Source organism: Ovis canadensis, chromosome 1 (genome assembly GCF_042477335.2).
Source record: "Ovis canadensis isolate MfBH-ARS-UI-01 breed Bighorn chromosome 1, ARS-UI_OviCan_v2, whole genome shotgun sequence".
NCBI classification, from domain to species: domain Eukaryota; kingdom Metazoa; phylum Chordata; class Mammalia; order Artiodactyla; family Bovidae; genus Ovis; species Ovis canadensis.
Window position 1 is genome coordinate 192,343,572 of NC_091245.1, and position 21,503 is coordinate 192,365,074.

Genomic DNA, 21,503 nt, shown 5'->3' on the forward strand with positions numbered 1-21,503 from the left:
TCCCTGAAAGCTAGTAAGAGGAAAATAAAGCACCTTGAATCCTAGGAATCTGAGAACACCCAGTTTTGTAAAGGGAGGCAATTCTGCTCTGATGTGTACATCCTTTTTCTTCCTCTATAGAGACATGCTTATGAGTGTTCTCAAGCATAACCTCCCCTCCCACTCCCAGGACTGCAAGCCACACCACCAGCCCCTGCTGAATTGGCTCTGGGTCTCTGCGATCCCCTCACAGCTCACAGCCCCCTTGTCTCCTGCTGATCCAGGAGCACATCTCAGAGGGGACCATTCTAAAAATGACTAGATCTGTCCCTAGTTTAGTCTTGTTCTTTACCCTGCACTGATTACACTTTGGGAGTGGCAGTGAGGGGGATATTATAAATGAGAGAAATGTCTGTACATGGAAGAAGAGTCAGATCAGGCTGAAAATCAAACATGAGGCTGTCTTGGGAACAAGTGACTGTTAATTCGTTTTCCCCAGTAGAGCTTAGACTGCCAATTGTCTTTTATTGACAAGGCAGGCAGGTGTGATGGTGGACTAGGCACCACATGCCCTCCTGCCAGCTCCTCACCCTGTCCTGCCCAGTGTCTGCACTAACACCCAGGCGGGAGGCAGGGCTGAAGGCTTGAGGCTCAGCCTCCGCCCTCTCAGCTAACACACCCATCTTTGAAGAGTCTGGGTTTTTCTGAGCTGTACTGGATTTCTCCCAGGACCCAGGCTACACGGGTTCCCACATCCCTGCCACCTTTGAAAAGTTGTCTGAAGACTCGATGCTTGGGCTTTGGCACCCGTCCTCCAACCTCAGCATCGCCGCTTGCGTGCAGCAGATGCTGGCGTAGGAAGGCCTGACCCAACTCCCCAGACTTGGGTCTCAGTCTTCAGGCTAGCATTTATGTCAAGTCCAGTTAACTAAATGCATCTTAATATTTTTTAATGTCAATGCCACTTTTAACAGAGATGGTTGGTCCATCAGAGTAAGAGGTTGTCATGATTCTAAAAAGATCACATCTCTGCCCTAGCTAGCCATTTGACACAGGGCTGTCCTCAGCTGCAACACAGGCTACGTGCAGTCATAATACCAACCATGAGGCATTTAACTCCAGGGGGGTGGGTATTGGTGCTTGCTGTGTAAGAGCTGGGTTGGGAACCTGTGGGAGAGAAAGCATGTGGAAAGATGAAGCTAATTTGAAAAGAAATTTCCAAATAGGGTAAGAATCATAGACTTTCAGAGTAGATGGAATCTTGGAAACCTTTAGTTAATACTATCCCCTTCATTTGTTTTTTATTGTGCTGAAATACACATAAAATTTACCACATTTACCTGTTTTAAGTGGCATTAAGTGCTTTCACAGTGTTGTGTGGCCATCACCATTATTCATTTCCAGAACTGTTTCATCATCCCCAACTGAAACTTTACCTGCTGAACAATAACTCCACTTCACTCGCCGTCTCTGCAGCCCCTTCCAAGACTTTTAGAAGAGGAAACCGAGGCAGAGGAAGTTGTGACTTCCTGTTCACAAAATGAGCAGGTGCCCTGAAGCCTGTTTCTGGTTTTCCCTGGCCCTTGTTCCCCTACCCACACTATCCTGCCCCCCTCTTGGAGCTGCCCACCCCCACCTTCAGGTTGTTTTTAATCTAAAACCCAGATTCTGGCAGACAAGAAGCCGCGCCTTCCAGTACCCGTTTTCCTCTGTTAATTTGTTATTCAGTTTTCCAGCTCAACAAAGAATATCTTTTCCACCCATCCCGGCCCTGCAAGGCTGAAGCAGGACTTAAGTAAAAATCACACGAAGGCAGGATCATATGGAAAGAGCACTGGCACAGGAGCCAGGAGACTGGACTCCAGTCTAGGGACTGTCCACTGTAAGGCCAGGAGACCTGGACTCCAGTCTAGGGACTGTCCACTGTAAGGCCAGGAGACTGGACTCCAGTCTAGGGACTGTCCACTGTAAGGCCAGGAGACTGGACTCCAGTCTAGGGACTGTCCACTGTAAGGCCAGGAGACTGGACTCCAGTCTAGGGACTGTCCACTGTAAGGCCAGGAGACTGGACTCCAGTCTAGGGACTGTCCACTGTAAGGCCTCAGGTGGGCCAGCCTTTCTGAGCCTGGGGGGTTTCTCTGTGGGATGTCACACAGCTCTGGGGGCACAGGTGTTTATGTAAGAGATGTTGAACCCTTTGAGCCTCCTGCCGGTCTAAGGTATAGTATCAAAAGACCTTGCTCTCCTGAACTTCTGACGCTGAGAACAATGAGGCCTCAACAGCAGAGAAAACAGAAGAGTTTGTGCTTTGCCCCTGAAATTTGTTCTGCAGGGGCTGTGGCAGGAATGGCCTGGGTACATTTCCTCCCGAGCCCCAGCTGGAGCGTCTACTTCCGGCTCTGGGAAGGGTTTGAGTGGCCAGAATTGACCTTTCTTTCTTGCCCCAGACCCACAGTTCCCTAGGCCTGGCTTTCACGTCTTCAAAGAGCTAGCCTGTGGCTCCCGCCTTAGCTGCCTCGGCTCCTTGTCCCAGATTCAGAGCTTCAAAATAACCTGGCCAGACAGATTCAAGGAAACTTTTACACCCCTGGTCGGGTGACTGACCTCCCGGCATCGCCAGTGTATTTCCACTGGTGCCTGTTTCTGCATTTTATAAAAAGAATTTTTTTTTAAATGAAAAGAACTCTTTGGAGAAAAGAAAGTGAAGCATCACATTCCTCTCATTTTATTTTTACAAAATATTTTCTTTGTAATGGATCCGATGGGTTGGGCCCAGAGACTCACTCCTCTTGCCTAGCTTAGCTCTAACTCTACATGCAGATTGATTTATATTCTGCCACTGGGAGAAGCACACTTAGGTGGCTGGAGCTAGTGTTTCTTTCTCCCAAGAAGATTCACTGCAAGATCTTCCACAGCATCGTCACATCTACTATGCTTTCTGCTCCTTCCAACCGTTTGGTGAAGATGGAGTTTTCTTACCCTCCTAGAAGAAACGGGTTCAGAAAGATCACGGTCACACAACCGATAGAAACAGCAGGTCTTAACTCTGGTGCTTTGAGAGGACAGACTTGGCATGTGATAGAGAAGTCTGCTCCCCAAGTGAGGCTCAGTTCCTTAAGGAAGGTCAGTTTCAGGCCGTCCCCTGTTGCACATTTGCTTGCTGGAGAAGAATTTCTTCCTCAACAACTTTTTAAATCCCTTGACAGTTGGGGTAATTATTTGGCCTCACCACACCCATTCCCAGTGACTCAGGAGTCCAGCCATAAATGCCAGGAAAGAGGTCTAGTTTCAAGAGCCGGAAACGTCTGAATTGTTTTTTCAGGTCAGAAGAGTCACCCAGCACACCCTCACCCTCATCTGGAAGCCTGGCCCATCTCATTTGTGTCATACACTGATGAGATTATGAGGTGCTATTGACCCAGGAGAAGTCGCTCTAAGAGCCAGCTATTAGAGGAGCAGAGGCCACCACCTCCCTTGCGCACACCCTGTGCTGTCAAGATCCACCTACAGGCCCGCTCAACATGATTTCCTAGTCAATTCAGTTTAACACAAGTTGGTTGATACAGGCATTGCAGTGAGTACTATAGAGGGCCAACAAGTTATGTAAATTAGGCCCCTCCCTGCGCTGTCACCTGGAGGGAGGTGGCTTCGATTAAATGCCTTTGTTATATAGGGAACTTTGAAATCTGCTCTTATGGGGTCAGAGAGCCATTCAAGGACTCATTCGGTGAATATTTAACAGCCACTCAGGGCTGGGCTAGTAATAGTAGCTCCTGTTTATCCGCCTTTCCTATGTATCCAGCTCCATACTGAGTCCTTTCCTTCCAACAGCACCAAGACATAGATACTGTTGCCATTGTTTTTGCTTTACAGGTGAGAGAGCAGAGAGGTTAAATAGCTGTCCCACAGTTGGGCATTCACAACCTGTCTCCCAGGGTGCCTGTGTGCGTGGTCGTCAGGGGCTGGGTTGGAGGGACTGATACGATGCAAAGAGTCTTGGAGAAGTGTGAAGGCTGAGAAAGGCTTGAGAGTGCCTAGCACACATTGAAAAGAGACTGCTATCTGGATACCTGGGGTTTAGGTATGTGGGAAGAATGGTAGGAAATAAAGCCTGGCAGGTGAGTTTTAACCAGATTCTGAAGGCTTCGGGGGATTTGCCAGGAAGCCTGGACTTGATGCAGCAGACAGTGAGGAGCAGTTGAAGGTTGTTGGGCAGAGTCCAAATAATTCATTCTGGGCTTTAGGAAGGAACTGGCACCTAACTGAACACAGTGGGGACAGGCAGGCCCATTGGAGGGCTGTTGTAGTAGACTAAAGTGGGAGGTGGCAAATACCCAACCCTAAGGGGCAGGACAGGGAGAGAACGGAGCGCTAGTGAAAGGCAGGGAATGACTGGTAGGGGAAACCGTGACGACAGCAGCTGTGTGTTCAGCTCAGGGACCTCAGGGAAGAAGCGCGGGGCGTGGGAATCCACAAGTCAGCCTTCCTCTGGCCCTTGTCCTCAGAGCACATCGTAACCTATTGCGGCCCACAGACTCTGGGAGGTTGTTTCCCTAGTAAAAGAGGTTTGGGGGATCAGAATATGATCAAGGTCAAATCATTAAGGGTTGAGACCTCAGGACACTCATGCATAGAGATTTTGAATATTCAAAGTCAAGATTGTAGATTCCACGTTGGAAACACGAGTTACAGAAGGGAAATGATAACACCACCACTGGAACCCCAGCCCCGTCCTCACAAACACCAGAGACCAGTATGTGCACACCATAAACCGCCTTTTAGTTCCTTTCTCCTCTGCTATTATGTGAGACGGGATAGATCTTCTTTCATTATTCTGTGTAAGTCATATTTTTATCCCTTTTATTTTTGAGAACACAATGTTCTTAAAAGCAAAGCTTGAAGAATAGGAGAGGGATTTGGACTAGAAGAGGCTTCCCTAGTGGTTGGTAAAGAATCCTCCTGCAATGCAGGAGACCCTGGTTCGATTCCTAGGTCGGGAAGATCTCCTAGAGAAGGGAAAGGCTACCCACTCCAGTATTCTGGCCTGGAGAATTCCATGGACTCTATGGTCCATGAGGTCGCAAAAAGTCGGACAAGACTGAAGTATGATTTCTGGTTTGACTTTCACTTTCACTTTGGACTAGAAATCCCCGTAAAACAACGTGCTCCACACATAGACACTCATAAGTCTACCCAGTAGTTAGTGCTTATGTGTTCTTCTCAGGAACACATGGAACTTTTTGTGAAAATCAATCATGTACTACCCATAAAGCAAATCCCAGTGAAAATCAAGGAATCAGTCTTGTAGAAACTAGGAACAAGAAGATAATTTTTTTAAATTTCATATATTTGTAAATTTAAAAACATTTCTATTAAAATTGGGTCAAAGGAAAAAATCATGGTTGAAGGAAAAGTACTTAGAACCAAATGATAATGAAAATATTTGGGAGGTAAGGATAGTTCAAAGAGAATTCTGGTGTCTGGGATTGTGTTGCATTTATGTATTTTTTAAATTTCAGCTTATATCCTCTTAGAAATGAGAAGAAATAGGAATATTTTCTAAATATTTAGAGAAATGTATACTAAACAAATAGAATATTTTGTCTGGTTTCACCAGATTGGAAACATGAAGGGCTAAACCTCCAAACCAGAAATCATACCTCAACTTTTAGACATTGTTTTTCTGTTATCTGTCCCTTTTATTCATCATCTAAAAATCCCTTTCTTTCCTTGTTGGAACACAGACTCGCTTGACACAAGCACTAAGAGAAAGAGGAGGCGGAGAATGGAATTTTGTTTCACTCAAGGTAGCTCTGAGTTGAGTTTAGGACCTTTGGTTTGAGTTTTGTTTGACTATTTTGACTCCGTCGACATTCTCAATGTATAGTTTTGAACTGTGTGTTGTGAGAGGTGATGAGGAATTTAGAAGAAAGAGGTATTTTTCTTCTGGAATCGTTTGACACCTGGTCTTCTAGACAGATGGGATTTCATCCTCACGCTCAGGTCTTGGAGTCAGAACCTTGGACACTGACTGGCAAGAAAAATAAACTCCAGATTTGCTCAAAGCTCAGCTTATTATTCATTGCTGGTTGATTTCACCTGTAATCCTTTCCTGTTACTTCACTACCCTCCCGTTTTAAAGTAAAATCAAGAATACAATTGGAATTCTCTCCAGAAGGAAGAAACTGAGTTGCTGATGAACTGGATTGTGGTGGTTCCAGGAGGACCCACTACCACCTGCTGCCCTCTGCTGTTCATACACAACCGGGCTCCTAACCAGCCCTTTCCCACATGGTCTATGCCAGCCTCCTCCTCCTGAAGCTTGGTCTCTTAGAGAGAGAACGGGCATTTCATATAGACAACGTCACCTTCCCCCCGCTTCCATTTTGGAATCCAGACCTCTCCCCCTGCCCCTCCATCACTTTACATGGACTCCCAGACTGTTTCTGAGGAAGGAAAACATTAGGTTTCAAGAAATGTGTGCACCTTATAATTAACCCTTTGAGTCCCAGTCTGATACCTCAGTTCCTGTCCCACACCACCTGTGATCATTAGACAAGGTAGTGTCTAATGGAAAGGAAACCTAAGTTCTAGTCTAAACTCATTGAGTCAGTTAATTTAACAAATTCTACTTGTTCTGCTATGTCAAGCAACATGACAAAGAGTACATGAAATACATGAACAGGTTATGGCTTCAAAAGGGTTCACAAGTCTGGTGGGGCTCTTAACATGCAGGGGAGATGTGATGACAGATGGCAGCACATGATCAGAGCCAAAGGGACCAACCTCTGGAAGAGCAGAGAAGAGGGGAAGATCACTTCGGCTAAATCTCAGATCGGGACTGACTGATGAGATTTCAGAACAAGCCATGTTCCGGATAAATGGAAATAGAAAAACACTCCGAGTTCACGGCAAGGCATTTTTCTCAACTCTCCTCCCTATCATTTCAGTTTTTCATTGATTTGACAAATAGCAATGGAACACTTGTGTGGCAGGTATTGTGCTAGGCTCTGAGGCAATGACAGTGAATGAAACATGGCCCTTGCCCACATGGGCCTTGTGGTCCATACAGAACCTCAGATAAATATGAAGCTACGGGATGAAAGGTTGTCATGACCCTCCTCCAGTCAATACTCTGATTTGCTTCAAAATAAAAATTTAAAAAAAAAACAACAACAAGGAAGGAATCCCCTGTGGGCATAATCCAGAGTCACAGAAAAACATTAGGATGGATTTTTTTTTTTCAGGCTCTTTGTTCTTGCTGGACAAGTTTGTAGAGGAGAACTGGGTAGAGATGGGACATGGAGCAAAGGTCAGCAGGCAGTCCTTTGACATTGATGACAAAGTCTCCCGATGCTTTTCCCAAGACCTTGCCTCTGCATTGAACGCCGAGGTGGAAAAAGCTCTGGGAGCCATTTCCCCATCACTGTCTCTGTGCTGTTACACTTAACTTCCCTGTCTCCTCTGGAAATGGGAATAAGTAACTGCTCAGCACTTTCTCCCAGGGCTTTGGAAGAGCACGTGAAGGAGTCTGAGTAATCTGTGCCAACTATGAAAGGCTAAACAAATCAGTGATGGTATTACCATTATCAGCAACACCTGGGCCAGCCAAAGGGCAGCGGCATGAAAAGAGGTGCCTTCCACAAGCTGCCTCCAGATAAAGAACCTACAGTTAAGCTGTACTGGCAGCCTTTCTCTCCAAAGTCCCCACTAAGGTCTACACCAAAGCTAGGAGGATTTTCTTTTTAAACAATGCTTGCTGTGTTTAATAATGTACTTAACACAGTTGGGGTTGTGACAAGAAAGGGGAATAAGGTAAACTCTCTAAGCAGCAGTTTGGGATGTTTATAAAGCACTGCCACAGTGTAGGTTTATGAAACCCCACTTAAATGTTTGTAACATAGGAAACTGCCATTTGAGAGCTCTCTGAGACTCCTGGAGTGGACTCAGTGTCTTGCTCCCTCTTGGATTCCCATCAAGATGGGAAATACAGGCCATTGAACAAAGCTGGCAGCATTCCCAAATCTTTTTGACCCTAGAGTCAAATCCTTCTGATTGATTTGGGGTAGGAGGAGGGAGAGGCCAGTGCTTCATGTTCCTTGAAGGGTGGTTATTGACATCAGCCCAGCACCGTCCTAGACACTGCATGTCGTTTAAGTCCATCTTTCCCACTAGACCGTTGGCTCAAGGAGGGTAGTGGGCATTCTGCCTCTCCCCCTGCTGGCCACCACCACTTAACCAATGGTAAGCTCAGTAAATCATCATCAGATAGGTTGAGCCCTTCAGTCAAACAGCTTTCCAAGTGGACATTATGATCCCCAGTTTACAGATAAAACTGAGGCTTCAGTTGCTTGGGAATGTTGTTCAAGGCAAGAGAGTGTGTCTGGCTTAGAATCTGGATACTACATACTCTGTCTGCTCCTAGAGTTTACAATCCCTTATGCATCCCATATTCCTAAGACCATACTCTCTCAGAGGCCATGGATTTTATTGTTTTTAGATTTTAAAAAAAAGTTTGCATTCTATTGTGTTTAAAAGCTGACTCCAGTCAAATATTATTAGGATTATACACAGGAGTACTTATGTTAAAGATCTTTTGGTCCTGTTTTTCAGATTTTATGTATAAATAAGTCCTAAATTCATGGGAAAACTGAAATGTGACATAGATCAAATATTCATTCAACCAACGTGTATTAAATGCCCATTACGTGGCACACTGGGGGCTAGAGGCCTGAGGTGCAAAAACGAATAACATGGTTCCTGTTTTTTAAGAGCTTACAGTCTAATACCTCTGACCAAACCATTTTTTCCTTTAAAAATTTATTATAAAAGTGAAACATAATGACTGCAGAATATTTGGAAAGCCCATGTAAGAAAAAAAAAATCACCCAATGTTCTGATGTTTTATAAATTCTGAGGTCGGAGCCTATGTCTTAGTATCTCTGTATCCACAAAATCTTACACCATCCTGTGTGCTGCAGTCCATGGGGTCACAAAGAGTCGGACACGACTGAGCGACTGAACTGAGAGAAGCAAGCAGTATTTTTTGAATGGGGAGACAGCCACCCACCATCTCATCACCCTGGGGAAACCACTGTTAACGTTTAGGAAATATTCCTAGTTTTCCTTGACTGCGAAATGACTGATTCCATGTCATCCTCCCGCTCCACCTAAGCCAGGCGGATCCACTTCCGGCTCCCTTAGCCGCCCCTGCACGTGATGCCGTGCTGCCCATCACGGGCACTGGTGGCTTAGTTGCCTTGTTAACTGGAGCAACTCTTTACACTTCTCCTACCATGGTCTGGGGTCTCCTCACGTAGATGGGGTTTCAAAAGTGTGGGAAAAGCAGTCCCTTTACCAAATGCCCCATGCATCCCCACCCCACCCAGAAGAGCCTCCGGGGCAGGAAACAGGTCTATCCGAGATTGGTTTCCTTGGATTGAGGGTAACGCTTAGCAGCCTTCCTCAACGGGCTGCATGTTGATTCACCTGTGTTTTAAAACTGCTGATCCCAACCAATTAAAAGAGAATTTCTAAGCATAAGGCCCAGGCACTGGGTTTTTGTGTGTTTTTAAAGCCATCTGGGTCAAGGACTGAGAACCACTGGTTTAAAAGCAGGCAGGGCAGTGGTGTGAGCGGCCTTGGAGACTAGCAGAGAGCCCTGTGGTGGTCAGAATCTTGAGACACTCAGCTCCAGGATGAAGCATTACAGCAGTTTCCTGCAGCCTGTTTGATGAAAAGCCTGAGTGGTAGACGCAGGCAAAAGGTTTGCAGAGAGGAACTCAGAGGAGGAATATCTTTTTCCAAAGGGCTTGATGGATGCCTGTATAAGGCAAAACCACACAGAAACCGAGTTGACCTGTGACTTGGGTAAATCAGAGAGATAAGTGTGACTGCCCCAGTGGGCGGTTTGCCAGGCACATAATCTTCCTGCCTTCATTATGAAGTAAAGAAGAATTTTGCAAGATAAACTATTAGAGATAAGCCACTGCAACAATAGGCCTCTTAGCAGAAGGGAGAAGATTAGAATTAGATAATCTTTATTTAAATAGTCATTGAATACTTGTCAAGCATTGTGCAATAGACATGGTGTCATTTAATCTTCACGGTAACACTTTGTACTAGGTATTATTTATCCCATTTATAATGAAGGAAAGTAATGGTACTAAAGTTTAAATGACTAGGATAAAATCACATAAAAGAAGTGAGCCCCCGCCTCTTCTACTCTGTAGCCCAGGTTTTGCTCACCCCACCCGGCTTTGTGACCTAGACTATAGGATTAGAGGCCAAACAAATGATGGGAGAAAAATCAAGGCAATCATCTTCTCAAGAAGAGGTAATGGCCAGTGGACTGGAAGGTTTTCCCTTCTGTGAGCTCCATGTTGTCACATGGCAGACAGCTTGGTATGTACAAAGGGCACCAGCAGGGCCTCCACCAACCAGCCATACGGCCAGACAGGTCACTAGGGCAGCCCAAGTCTCCGTTTCCTCACCTAGGCAGCCAGGAGGGCAGTTCTGTGGTTTTCAAGCTGCCTATGGAGACTTGGGCCACAGGAGGAGTTCTGGGAGGGCAGGATGAAGAAGTGGAACTTTCCTTTCCCCTCAACCAGTCAAACTCTGCATTTAGCTGCTGGGAGGAAATGACTGGATTCTTGTCCAGCACCCTTCCACTTTAATAGATGTCGGTTCCTCTATATTTGAATATTCCCAATGCTGGGAAGAATCAGTGCCATCAGGATGCTTGAGTGACTGTCAAGGTGGCGGAGAATGGGTTTTCATGCATACAATAGGGAGGAAGAGCAAGTGACGGAGGACAGCGAGGCCAGCTCTGCAGTCACAGTAGCCCTGCCTGGGGCCCCAGCTGCCCAGAGGGAGTGTGAACAGAGCAGAGGGGAGGGTAAATGAGGGGCCCTTGTTGTCACGGCCATAGTGCCACGGCCACAAACTGCAGGGGCTGGGCTCGAGGCTTCTCGCCCCAAATTGTACTTTCATTTTGGTCACTATGATGAGTCTCCTGTTCTCTTTAAGTAGCTTAGGATTTAAGCAACTTTCTGTTTCTTTGTGTTTTTCAGATCTTAAATCCAAATTTCATCCAAGAAGGTGAGTTGAAAAGTGACAGAATTGACGACACAGGGACTGGCTAAATAAATTATGGCAGATCCAGCACTGAGGTAGCATCTTTAAACAGTGGTCATGTAGTCCTGTGCTTGCGGACAAGGAAAATGTTTAGGATAAACAGTGGGGTAAAAAAGACCACAGCTTGCAATGTGTATAATGAGATCCACGTTTTGTAAGAAAAGCTGTATTTCTATAAAATCTAAAAGGATATATACCACACTGTTCACAGTAACCTCTGAATGATGACATCATGGAGACTGTCTTCTCTTTTTTTAAAATCTATATTTCCTAATTTTTCTAAAACTAAACATTTATTAATGGAAACCCATTCCAGTATTCTTGCCTGGAGAATCCCGTGGACAGAAGAGCCTGGTGGGCTACGGTCCATAGGGCCACACACAGTCGGACACAACTGAACCGACCTAACATGGCACGGTACTTTAAAAATACTTTTTCACAGGACACCAGTGACTCTGCGCTGTTAAGCTGAAGATTATTCGAATCATTACACAGCATGGGTGGGGAGTGAGAGGGTTGCATTATAAAATTATTGTTCTGGGTTTCTTCTGAATAATGCAAATTTACGTCATGTTGATTTGACCACAGTGGCACCAGAATTCCTCGTGCCCTTAGTGGACGTGACCTGCTTGCTTGGGGACACAGTGACTCTGCAGTGCAAAGTCTGTGGGCGGCCAAAGCCCACCATCACTTGGAAGGGTCCAGACCAGAACATCCTTGACACTGACAACAGCTCAGCTACATACACCGTCTCCTCCTGGTAAGCAGCAGCCCCGCATCAGCACCGCACCTCCCCACACCTCGGGCAGTACCCAGAAGCTAAGTCTGGGATGCATTTCCTGTTCAGGTTACTTAGTCTCTCAGAGAAGAGCTGCCCTGGAACCTATTCTAGCACAGACCCTTTGTGGCCCTTGGGATCCTGTGAAACAGTGATATACTCAATTCCTCCATTAAGAACAATTTTCTTATGAGGAAAAACATAGTGACTTACTCCACAGTGTACAATAGAAAACAGAAAATCCAGCCACAAGTATGCTTCCACACAAAGACTAAAAAATCAAACTTGGTTGAACCAAAAGTGAAAGTGTTATGTGCTCAGTTGTGTCCAACTCTTTGCAACCCCATGGAGTGTAGCCTACCAGGCTCCTTTGTCCATGGGATTCTCCAGGCACGAATACTGGCGTGGGTTGCCATTCCCTTCTCCAGGGGATCTTCCTGATTCAGGGGTTGAACCTGGTTCTCCTGCATTGCAGGCAGATTCTTTACTTCTCAGTCACCAGGGAAGCCCCACCAATTAAGACCTTTCTTCCACAATGCTGCTTACATAGGACAAGCAGTAACAAGCCCTAGATGCTTAAAAAACATTTATGGAAGAAACAGCTAGGATCAAGACACTTCATCCTTTAGCTTAATGTTTTTGCGTGTGAAATGATATTCCCAGCAGAGACTCCATGGCCTGATCATAAAATATCAGTGGACCCAGGCAGCTTAGGATGAGAGTCAGTGCTTGGCAAGAGTCATGAAAATTACCACGTTATGTTACAACCAGTGAGGAGGAAGTGGGACTGACTGTGACCTCTGGGTTTAACCTTTTCAGAGCAGTTCTTTAATGTCCTGAACCCCAGGCTGGAACTACTGGGAAAGTTATTTAGTGAAGGAATTTGCCTTAAGTCACTCAGTGATTTTGAGGGTGCCACATGTAGAATGTGGACTACTTGCACGTTTTCATTCTTTAGTCTTTCCATTTTTTGTACCACTTATTATTGCTTATGGATTGAAAGTATTTTAGGACCAAATATTTTAGGTAGTAATAACATTGGGGATCAGTATTTGTATAGGACTTTACTTCAAACCATGTTCTAATTCTTATCTCATTTTACTCCTTTACTATCCCTCATTTACAACCAACTTGAGAGATAGGCATGCCAAGAATTTTCTTCCTCTATATGGAATTGGGGAGATAGAGGGCAAGGCGCTCAGCTAAGGTATGTAAGAAGATAACAAGCAGGGACTAGACCTTGGTCCAAAGGACTCAGCTCAGCACACCTTGTACCTTTACTAGGTGATTGTCTCATTACTGGTGTTTGAAGGACATCCTTTTTCCATGTCCCTAGTGATTCTGGGGAAATCACCCTGAAAATCTGCAATCTGATGCCCCAAGACAGCGGTATCTATACCTGCATAGCCGCAAACGACCACGGTACTGCGTCAACATCTGCTACTGTTAAAGTGCAAGGTACAGTTTCTTTGTTAGTCAAACATTTCTTGTGCTTTAATATTCATTTTTAATTATGGTAAAATACACATAAAATGCACCATCTTCACCAATTTCAAGTGTGCTGTTCAGTAGTGTGAAGTACACGCACACTGTTGTGTAACCCATCTCCAGAACTCTCATTTTATAAAGCTGAAACTCTGCACCCTTGAAACAAAGTATCTCCACTTCCCCATCACTCCCCTCAGCCCCTGACAACCACCATTCTGCTTTCTATGTTTGTGATAGTCAAACATTTTAACTGGACATTAAAAGGGCTCCCTGAGACCTAGGGAAGAAGAGGGCCATTGTGAAAGTTCCGAAACAAGGTTGCAGCAAATGGGAGCAGAAAGAATCTTTGATAAGAGCTGTCCAGGCCCTACTGTATGCCTCCTACAGCGCAGTTCTCTCACGGAGCTTTCTGTCCAGAATGCAGCATGTGATCCAAGGGAGAATTCCGACAGCAAGGTGTGTCTCCCAAGCCTCCCTTAGCCTAGGGAAGGTGTACCACTTGGTGCGCAAGGCCACAGGAAACATGTGAGGTTAGGGTTAGGTCACATGCCCTAGGTGAGTTTCAGCCTTGGCATAAATGCCAAGTTCTGCAGAAATGGCATTTGACCCTAATTTCTGTCCCGCAGGTGTTCCAGCGGCCCCTAACCGCCCCATTGCCCAAGAGAGAAGCTGCACTTCCGTGATCCTCCGCTGGCTGCCCCCATCCAGCACGGGAAACTGCACCATTTCCGGTTACACCGTGGAGTACAGAGAGGAAGGTGCGCCGCCTCCCCTGCCTCCTCTCCCATCTTCTCTGTCTTAAGGAGGTCCTTCGGAGTCATAACACTGCTTCCATGCCTTTCATCAGCTGTCCCTTCTATGTTCCAACTCACCACCAAGGCCTCAGGCCAGGCTTCAGCTGCCTTTGATCTCAAACCCCGAGCAAGATTTTTTGCCAAAATGACAATGACTCATGGCATGTGGCAAAGTACCTTTGCCTGCTCTTACCTACTTAACAAGCCTGATCACGCAGACGGGGACAATCAAGCCCACTTTACAGATGAGGAGGCTAAAGCTTAGAGAAAGTTAAGAAGCATGAAGCTGGGGTCCGTAAGAGGCAGAGCTGGCATGAGAACCCAGCTCTCTATTAATAGTTTGCTAATCTGTGATCTTTCTTCCAGAGTAGTAACTAGGAGAGCAAAAGCAAGGCTCCACCCCACCCCTCATCTTTACCCCGGACGAAACTTAGAGATCACAGTATAAATTGAGAGATCACTTTTTAAATTGTTCCGTTTTTAACCTTGTTACATTTACACACTAAGAGTGCATACATACCCTTAGTAGTTAGGAACAAATGTTATCAAGAAGAATTTATTGAAATGAGAAGCTGCCAGGTAGTTCTAATTGTTAGTAGCACTCTCTGAACCAGGTGATGAATCACACACCTGAATTGAAAGCAACGGTTTACACCTGGAACCAGAATCCTTTGCTCTGCTCTGCTCTCTGTTGCTCTTCTTCTTTTCACCCTTCTTTCTTCTCTTAAAGAGACCCTCTGCAGTTATAAAAATATTTGTCCACCTCTTTGTTTAGCTTTTCACTCTGTCTCTCAGCTCAGCACAAAGGCATTGTTGCTGAGCTGAGAGACAAGTCTCTCCAAGCCTGTATTTCCCTTGGCATTCTTCAGGTCATACATAGTTCATCTTATGAACTAAGTTCTCTTGGGAAAGTTATCTAATCTTTCTGAGCCTCGGTTACTTTATGTGTAAAGTGAGACGGATGCTCCCGATCTCACAGGGCTTCTGTGGATTTAAGTGGCAACGTGGAATGAGCGGGTTATGGGTGGACTCCTTCCACAGTATTTTACATGTCCATGGTGCTCAGTACATGTTCGTTTCCATTCTGTTTCCATTTTGAAATGCCTGTTTTCTCTCACTTTGTTATTAACGAACAACATATTTTTCTGGCCTTGTTGAAAATGCGCTGTGTGTTCCTCAGTAAATTCGTCATGTGCTTTCACTCTCTCACATGCCCATTTGGAAATGAGCAGACTCTGCAGGCCAGCTGCTTCAACACCACTCATGATGTATTCAGTCTCAAGAAACTGAACCCAGACCCGCCACAGTTAGCCAACAGGCTTTCAAGGCCCGAGGCAGCGACCACAGTGTGTCATTTTTCCTTTCATTGTTTGCTGAAGGTCTTTGAAACAATGTCCCTCTGGCCTTTTCTCTTTCCCACTCCTCGAAAATTGTGCCCTAGGTTCCCAGGCCTGGCAGCAGTCAGTAGCATCGACCTTGGACACCTACCTTGTCATTGAAGACCTCAGTCCTGGGAGTCCTTATCAGTTCAGAGTCAGTGCCAGTAACCCCTGGGGGATCAGCCTTCCCAGCGAGCCCTCAGAGTTCGTGCGACTTCCAGAGTACGGTGAGTCCCAGCCACACCCAGCACGCTGGTGGTGAAGACAAGACGACTGGCCAACTGTCATAAACTCACTGGTCCTGGCAGCCCACTGGCCTGCTGAGCCATTGAGCTAGAGGTGACCTGGATTTGCTTGTCGGCTTCTGTCAAGTAGCATTTCAGAGGCCTGATGAAGACTGTTTCCGTAAAGTATGGGGCTCAAGTTAGATCTGCCACCCATGTCTGCCCTGGTCCTGGTCCCGGGCATTGGTGTGTGCTGTCAGGCACCTAGAGGGGCAGGCAGGAGCCATGAGCCCTGTGGGTACTACTTGTCCCCCTTCTGTGATGGAAACACCAAGTCTCCTCTTCCCTGGGAACCCCTGCCAGCCTAAGTGTGCCTCACAGAATTAGTGACAGCCCCACTCACCAATTTAAAACGGGGAAAGGAAAGCCACTTGCTCGAAGGTTGGAGTTAAAATGAGTATCATTTCTCCACCCCCAGCTCTCCCAGAATGCCTTTTTTCAGGGCGGATACATTTTTATGTAGATACGTTGAATGACTAAGAGATGCATTTAACTAGCTGCATTTGAGTATTTTACAAGCCTGGTTCTTTTTTTGCCCCTCTATTCGTGAATTCACCAAGCCACCTTGGTCCCTGGGACATTTTGTAAGAAATCTCCCAATAGTGAAGTTTGGGGCAGTGCAGGACAATGGAATGTGTGGGATAAGGAGAGGAAGTCACTGAAATTAAAAGACAGTGAACTTGTGTCTTTAGGTCAAGGGCATCCCGGAGTCTCCAGAGGGGCTGTGGACCCTGTAGGGCCCCCGGGCTGCAGCCCCCCAGCCACCCCCACGGTTAACTCCGGAAATGCTCCCCAGGCCCTCCCCACTGCCAGCTGGGTTCCACCCTGCTCCCGAGGGGCCTGTGACTCACTGGGAAACCTTGGTCCTGGTTCTTTATTTCCTCAGAACTCTATGTGGGTAAGCCGAGTCCAGCCTCAGCCCAGCTGTGCTGTGGGCAGGCTGAGATGGCCAGGGTCAAAAGCGACGTGCTGCAGCTGGACTGCTCTTCTCCCAGCTGCCCCCTGAGTCCCACCTGGGATGCCCACTGCTTCTGCTTTGCTTCCTGTTGCGAGCCTTGCTCCCCAGCAGACAACACAAATGTTGTAGCGCATGCTTGTGTGTGTGTGTGCACGCACGTGTGTGTATAAATCACTGCCAGGGAGTTAATGTATCAAACAAGGTAGTGCCGCCAAAGATTGCCGCCAGGTGTATTAATATACTTGGGGTAAAGCTAAATCATTCAGTATACCAGATACGCTCGTTAATGCAGAGAATAAAGGGTGAGAATGAGCAGTTTTCAGCCTGCTCTCTGCATGTTCCTTTCTTCTTGGCTTTATAACTCTTCCCCTTTCCTCTCTGCTGCGTCCTTCCTACAGCCCTGATTCTCACTGGCTTTTCTAGGCCTTTCAAAGTGTGTGTATGTGTGTGTTTTTTTCTCCCTCTTAATTTTTGCTGCCAGATTTCTATTTGAAAACATCCAGAAGTTACATTTCTGATTGTTCCAAGTTTTCCCTTCATTTATGGAGGTAGTTTGGGGAGTCTGTCACATCAGGTTCCCCTTGGCTAGTATTTTTTTTAGATAACATTTCAGAGAATTGTGGTATTTTCCCACTGAGTTAGATCCCATATTTAGCCATGAGAATTGCTTTGGGGGTGATGTTGGAGCTTTTCTGTTAACCTTTTCGTCCCTCTTGTATGACTTCCTCAGTATGATAAATGGATCCTTTCTCTTCCAAAGACGCTGCTGCTGATGGTGCCACCATTTCTTGGAAGGAAAATTTTGATTCAGCTTATACTGAGCTGAATGAAATTGGAAGGTAATGACCCAGTTTTCTGTTCCTTTGTTTATGAACACTCAACAACATCACATCATGAACATGACTTTTTTCTTGTCTTTTGTTTCTTTCACTAAGTGCGTTTTCTCTATACCAAGAAAAAACTAGACTATTTATGTGTCTTTTCTATGCTTCTTTATCTAACTTAAGTTGAAGTTCTCAGCCTTTCTGCTTTTCTAATATAAGAATTGAAGGCTCAGTCTTCTCTTCAGGGTACAATTTAGCTACATCCAGAGTTCTGATTGTGGCATTTTTATTGTTCAGCTCTAAGTACTTTATCCTTCAACTATGATTCTTCTCTTTGACCCAACTGTAGAAATGTTTTTAAAATGTCCAAATGTGTGAGATTTTTTAAAATTATCTTTTTTTCTTTTTTTTTAAAATTTTTATTGAAGGATAATTGCTTTACAGAATTTTGCTGTTTTCTGTCAAACCTCAACATGAATCAGCCATAGGTACACATATACCCCCTCCCTGTTGAAGCTCCCTCCCTTCTCCCTCCCCATCCCACCCCTCTAGGTTGATACAGAACCCCTGTTTGAGTTTCCTGAGCCATACAGCAAATTCCCGTTGGCTATCTAGTTTACATATGGTAATGTAAGTTTCCATGTTACTCTCTCCATACATCTCACCCTCTCCTCCCCTCTCCCCATGTCCATAAGTCTGTTCTCTATGTCTGTTTTTCCATTGCTGTCCTACAAATACCATTTCTTCAGTACCATTCTTCTAGATTCTGTATATATGTGTTAGAATATGATATTTATCTTTCTCTTTCTGACTCACTTCAGTCTGTATAATAGGTTCTAGGTTCATCCACCTCATCAGAACTGACTCAAATACATTCCTTTTTATGGCTGAGTAATATTCCACTGTGTATCTGTACCACAACTCCTGTATCCATTCATCTGTCGATGGACATCTAGGTTGCTTCCATGTTCTAGCTATTGTAAATAGTGCTGCAATGAACAATGGAATACATGTGTCTTTTTGGTTTCCTCAGGGTATATGCCAGGAGTGGGATTTCTGGGTCATACGGTGATTTTATTCCCAGTTTCCTAAGGAATCTCCATACCGTCTTCCATAGTGGCTGTATCAATTTACATCTCCAGCATTGCTTGTGGGTTTTTTGATGAGGGCCATTCAGACAGGTGTGAGGTGATATCTCATTGTAGTTTTGATTTGCATTTCTCTAATACTGAATGATGGTGAGCATCTTTTCATGTGTTAGTTAGCCACCTATATGTTTTCTTTGGAGAAATGTCTGTTTAGGTCTTTTTCCCACTTTTTGATTGGGTTGTTTGTTTTTCTGGCCATTGAGTTGTATGAGCTGCTTGTATATTTTGGAAATTAATCCTTTGTCAGTTGTTTCATTTGCTATTATTTTCTCCTATTCTGAAGGATGTCTTTTCACCTTGCTTATAGTTTCATTTGCTGTGCAAAAGCTTTTAAGTTTAATCCCATCCTATTTGTTTACTTTTGTTTTTATTTCCATTAATCTAGGAGGTGGGTCATAGAGGATCTTGCTTTGATTTATGTCATCAAGTATTCTGCCTATGTTTTCCTTTAAGAGTTTTATAGTTTCTGGTCTTATATTTAGGTCTTTAATCCATTTTGAGTTTATCTTTGTGTATGGTGTTAGGAAGTGTTCTAATTTCATTCTTTTACATGTAGCTGTCCAATTTTCCCAGCACCATTTATTGAAGAGGCTGTCTTTGACCCATTGTATATTCTCGCCTCCTTTGTCAAAAATAAGGTCCCCATAGGTGCATGGGTTTATTTCTGGGCTTTCTTTCTTGTTCCATGGGTCTGTATTTCTATTTTTGTGCCTGTATCATACTGTCTCGATGACTGTAGCTTTGTAGTGTAATCTGAAGTCAGGAAGGTTGATCCCTCCAGCTCCATTCTTCTTTCTCAAGACTGTTTTGGCTATTCTGGGTCTTTTGTATTTCCATATGAATTATGAAATTTTTTGTTTTAGTTCTGTGAAAAATGCCATGGGTAATTTGATAGGGATAGCATTGAATCTGTAGATTGCATTTGGCAGTATAGTCATTTTCACAATATTGATTCTTCCTACTCAGGAACATGGAATATCTCTCTGTCTGTTTATGTCTTTCATTAGTGTCTTATAATTTTCTGTGTACAGTTCTTTTGTCTCCCTAGGTAGGTTTATTCCTAGATATTTAATTCTTTTTGTTGCACTGGTGAATGGGATTGATTCCTTAATTTCTCTTTCTGAATTTTCATTGTTAATATATAGAAATGCAAGTGATTTCTGTGTATTGATTTTGTATCCTGCAACTTTGCTAAATTCACTGATTAGCTCTAGTAATTTTCTGATACTATCCTTAGGGTTTTCTATGTATAGTATTATGTCATCTGCAAACAGTGAGAGCTTTACTTCTTCTTTTCTGATCTGGATTCCTTTTATTTCTTTTTCTTCTCTGATTGCTCTACCTAGGACTTCCACAACTGTATTGAATAATAATGGTGAAAGTGGACACCCTTGTCTTGTTCCTGATCTTAGGGGGAATGCTTTCAGTTTTTGACCATTGAGAATAATGTTTGCTGTAGGCTTATCATATATGGCCTTTCCTATGTTGAGGTAGGTTCCTTCTGTGCCCATATTTTGAAGAGTTAGAATCATAAATGGGTGCTGAATTTTGTCAAAGGCTTTTTCTGCATCTATTGAGATTATCATATGATTTTTATCTTTCAGTTTGTTAATATGGTGTATCACATTGATGGATTTGTGTATATTAAAGAATCCTTGCATTCCTGGAATAAACCCAACTTGATCATGGTGTATGAGCTTTTTGATGTGTTGCTGAATTCTGTTAGCTAAAATTCTGTTGAAGAGTTTTGCATCCATGTTCATCAGTGATATTGGCCTGTAGTTTTCTTTTTTTGTGTTGTTTTAATCTGGTTTTGGTATCAGGGTGATGGCCTCATCGAATGAGTTTGGGAATGTTCCTTCCTCTGCAATTTTTTGAGTTTTCAAAGGATAGGCATTAGCTGTTCTCTAAATGTTTGATGGAATTCCCTTGTGAAGCCATCTGGTCCTCGGCTTTTGTTTTTTGGGAGATTTTTAATCACGGCTTCAATTTCACTGCTTGTAATTGGGTTGTTCATAATTTCTATATCTTTCTGGTTCAGTCTTGGAAGATTGAACTTTTCTAAGAATCTGTCCATTTGAAAGATTATCTTCTTACTACTGATTTCTAATTTAATTACCATGTGGTTAGAGAATTTGGTCTATGTGATACTGATTCCCTGATTTTTTGTTGGGACTTGCTTTATGAGTAGTATATGGTCAATTTTCATAAGAAGTTCCATGTCTTCCTTCAGTTCAGTTCAGTTCAGTCGCTCAGTCGTGTCCGACTCTTTGCGACCCCATGAATTGCAGCACACCAGGCCTCCCTGTCCATCACCAACTCCCGGAGTTCACTCAGACTCACGTCCATTGAGTCAGTGATGCCATCCAGCCATCTCATCCTCTGTCATCCCCTTCTCCTCCTGCCCGCAATCCCTCCCAGCATCAGAGACTTTTCCAAAGAATCAACTCATGAGGCGGCCAAAGTACTGGAGTTTCAGCTTTAGCATCATTCCTTCCAAAGAAATCCCAGGACTAATCTCTTTTAGAGTGGACTGGTTGGATCTCCTTGCAGTCCAAGAGACTCTCAAGAGTCTTCTCCAACACCACAGTTCAAAAGCATCAATTCTTCGGTGCTCAGCTTTCTTCACAGTCCAACTCTCACATCCACACATGACCACTGGAAAAATCATAGCCTTGACTAGAAGAATGTATAATCACTAATTGTTGGGTTCAAGTGTCTCTCTTTTTCTCTCT

The 21,503-nt window shown here is 44.4% G+C and overlaps 1 protein-coding gene across 11 annotated transcripts in view; it reads left to right on the forward strand.

Moving 5' to 3' along the window:
* Window positions 1-21,503, forward strand: part of KALRN (kalirin RhoGEF kinase) — a 695,559-nt gene that overhangs the window by 660,365 nt on the left and 13,691 nt on the right. For all 11 annotated transcript variants that reach the window (XM_069555992.1, XM_069555980.1, XM_069556000.1 and 8 more), the window contains 6 exons: window positions 11,052-11,079; window positions 11,704-11,875; window positions 13,230-13,351; window positions 14,008-14,139; window positions 15,617-15,781; window positions 17,557-17,635. In XM_069555992.1, coding sequence (XP_069412093.1) covers window positions 11,052-11,079; window positions 11,704-11,875; window positions 13,230-13,351; window positions 14,008-14,139; window positions 15,617-15,781; window positions 17,557-17,635 — 698 coding nt within the window. The remainder of the gene's footprint in view (window positions 1-11,051; window positions 11,080-11,703; window positions 11,876-13,229; window positions 13,352-14,007; window positions 14,140-15,616; window positions 15,782-17,556; window positions 17,636-21,503) is intronic.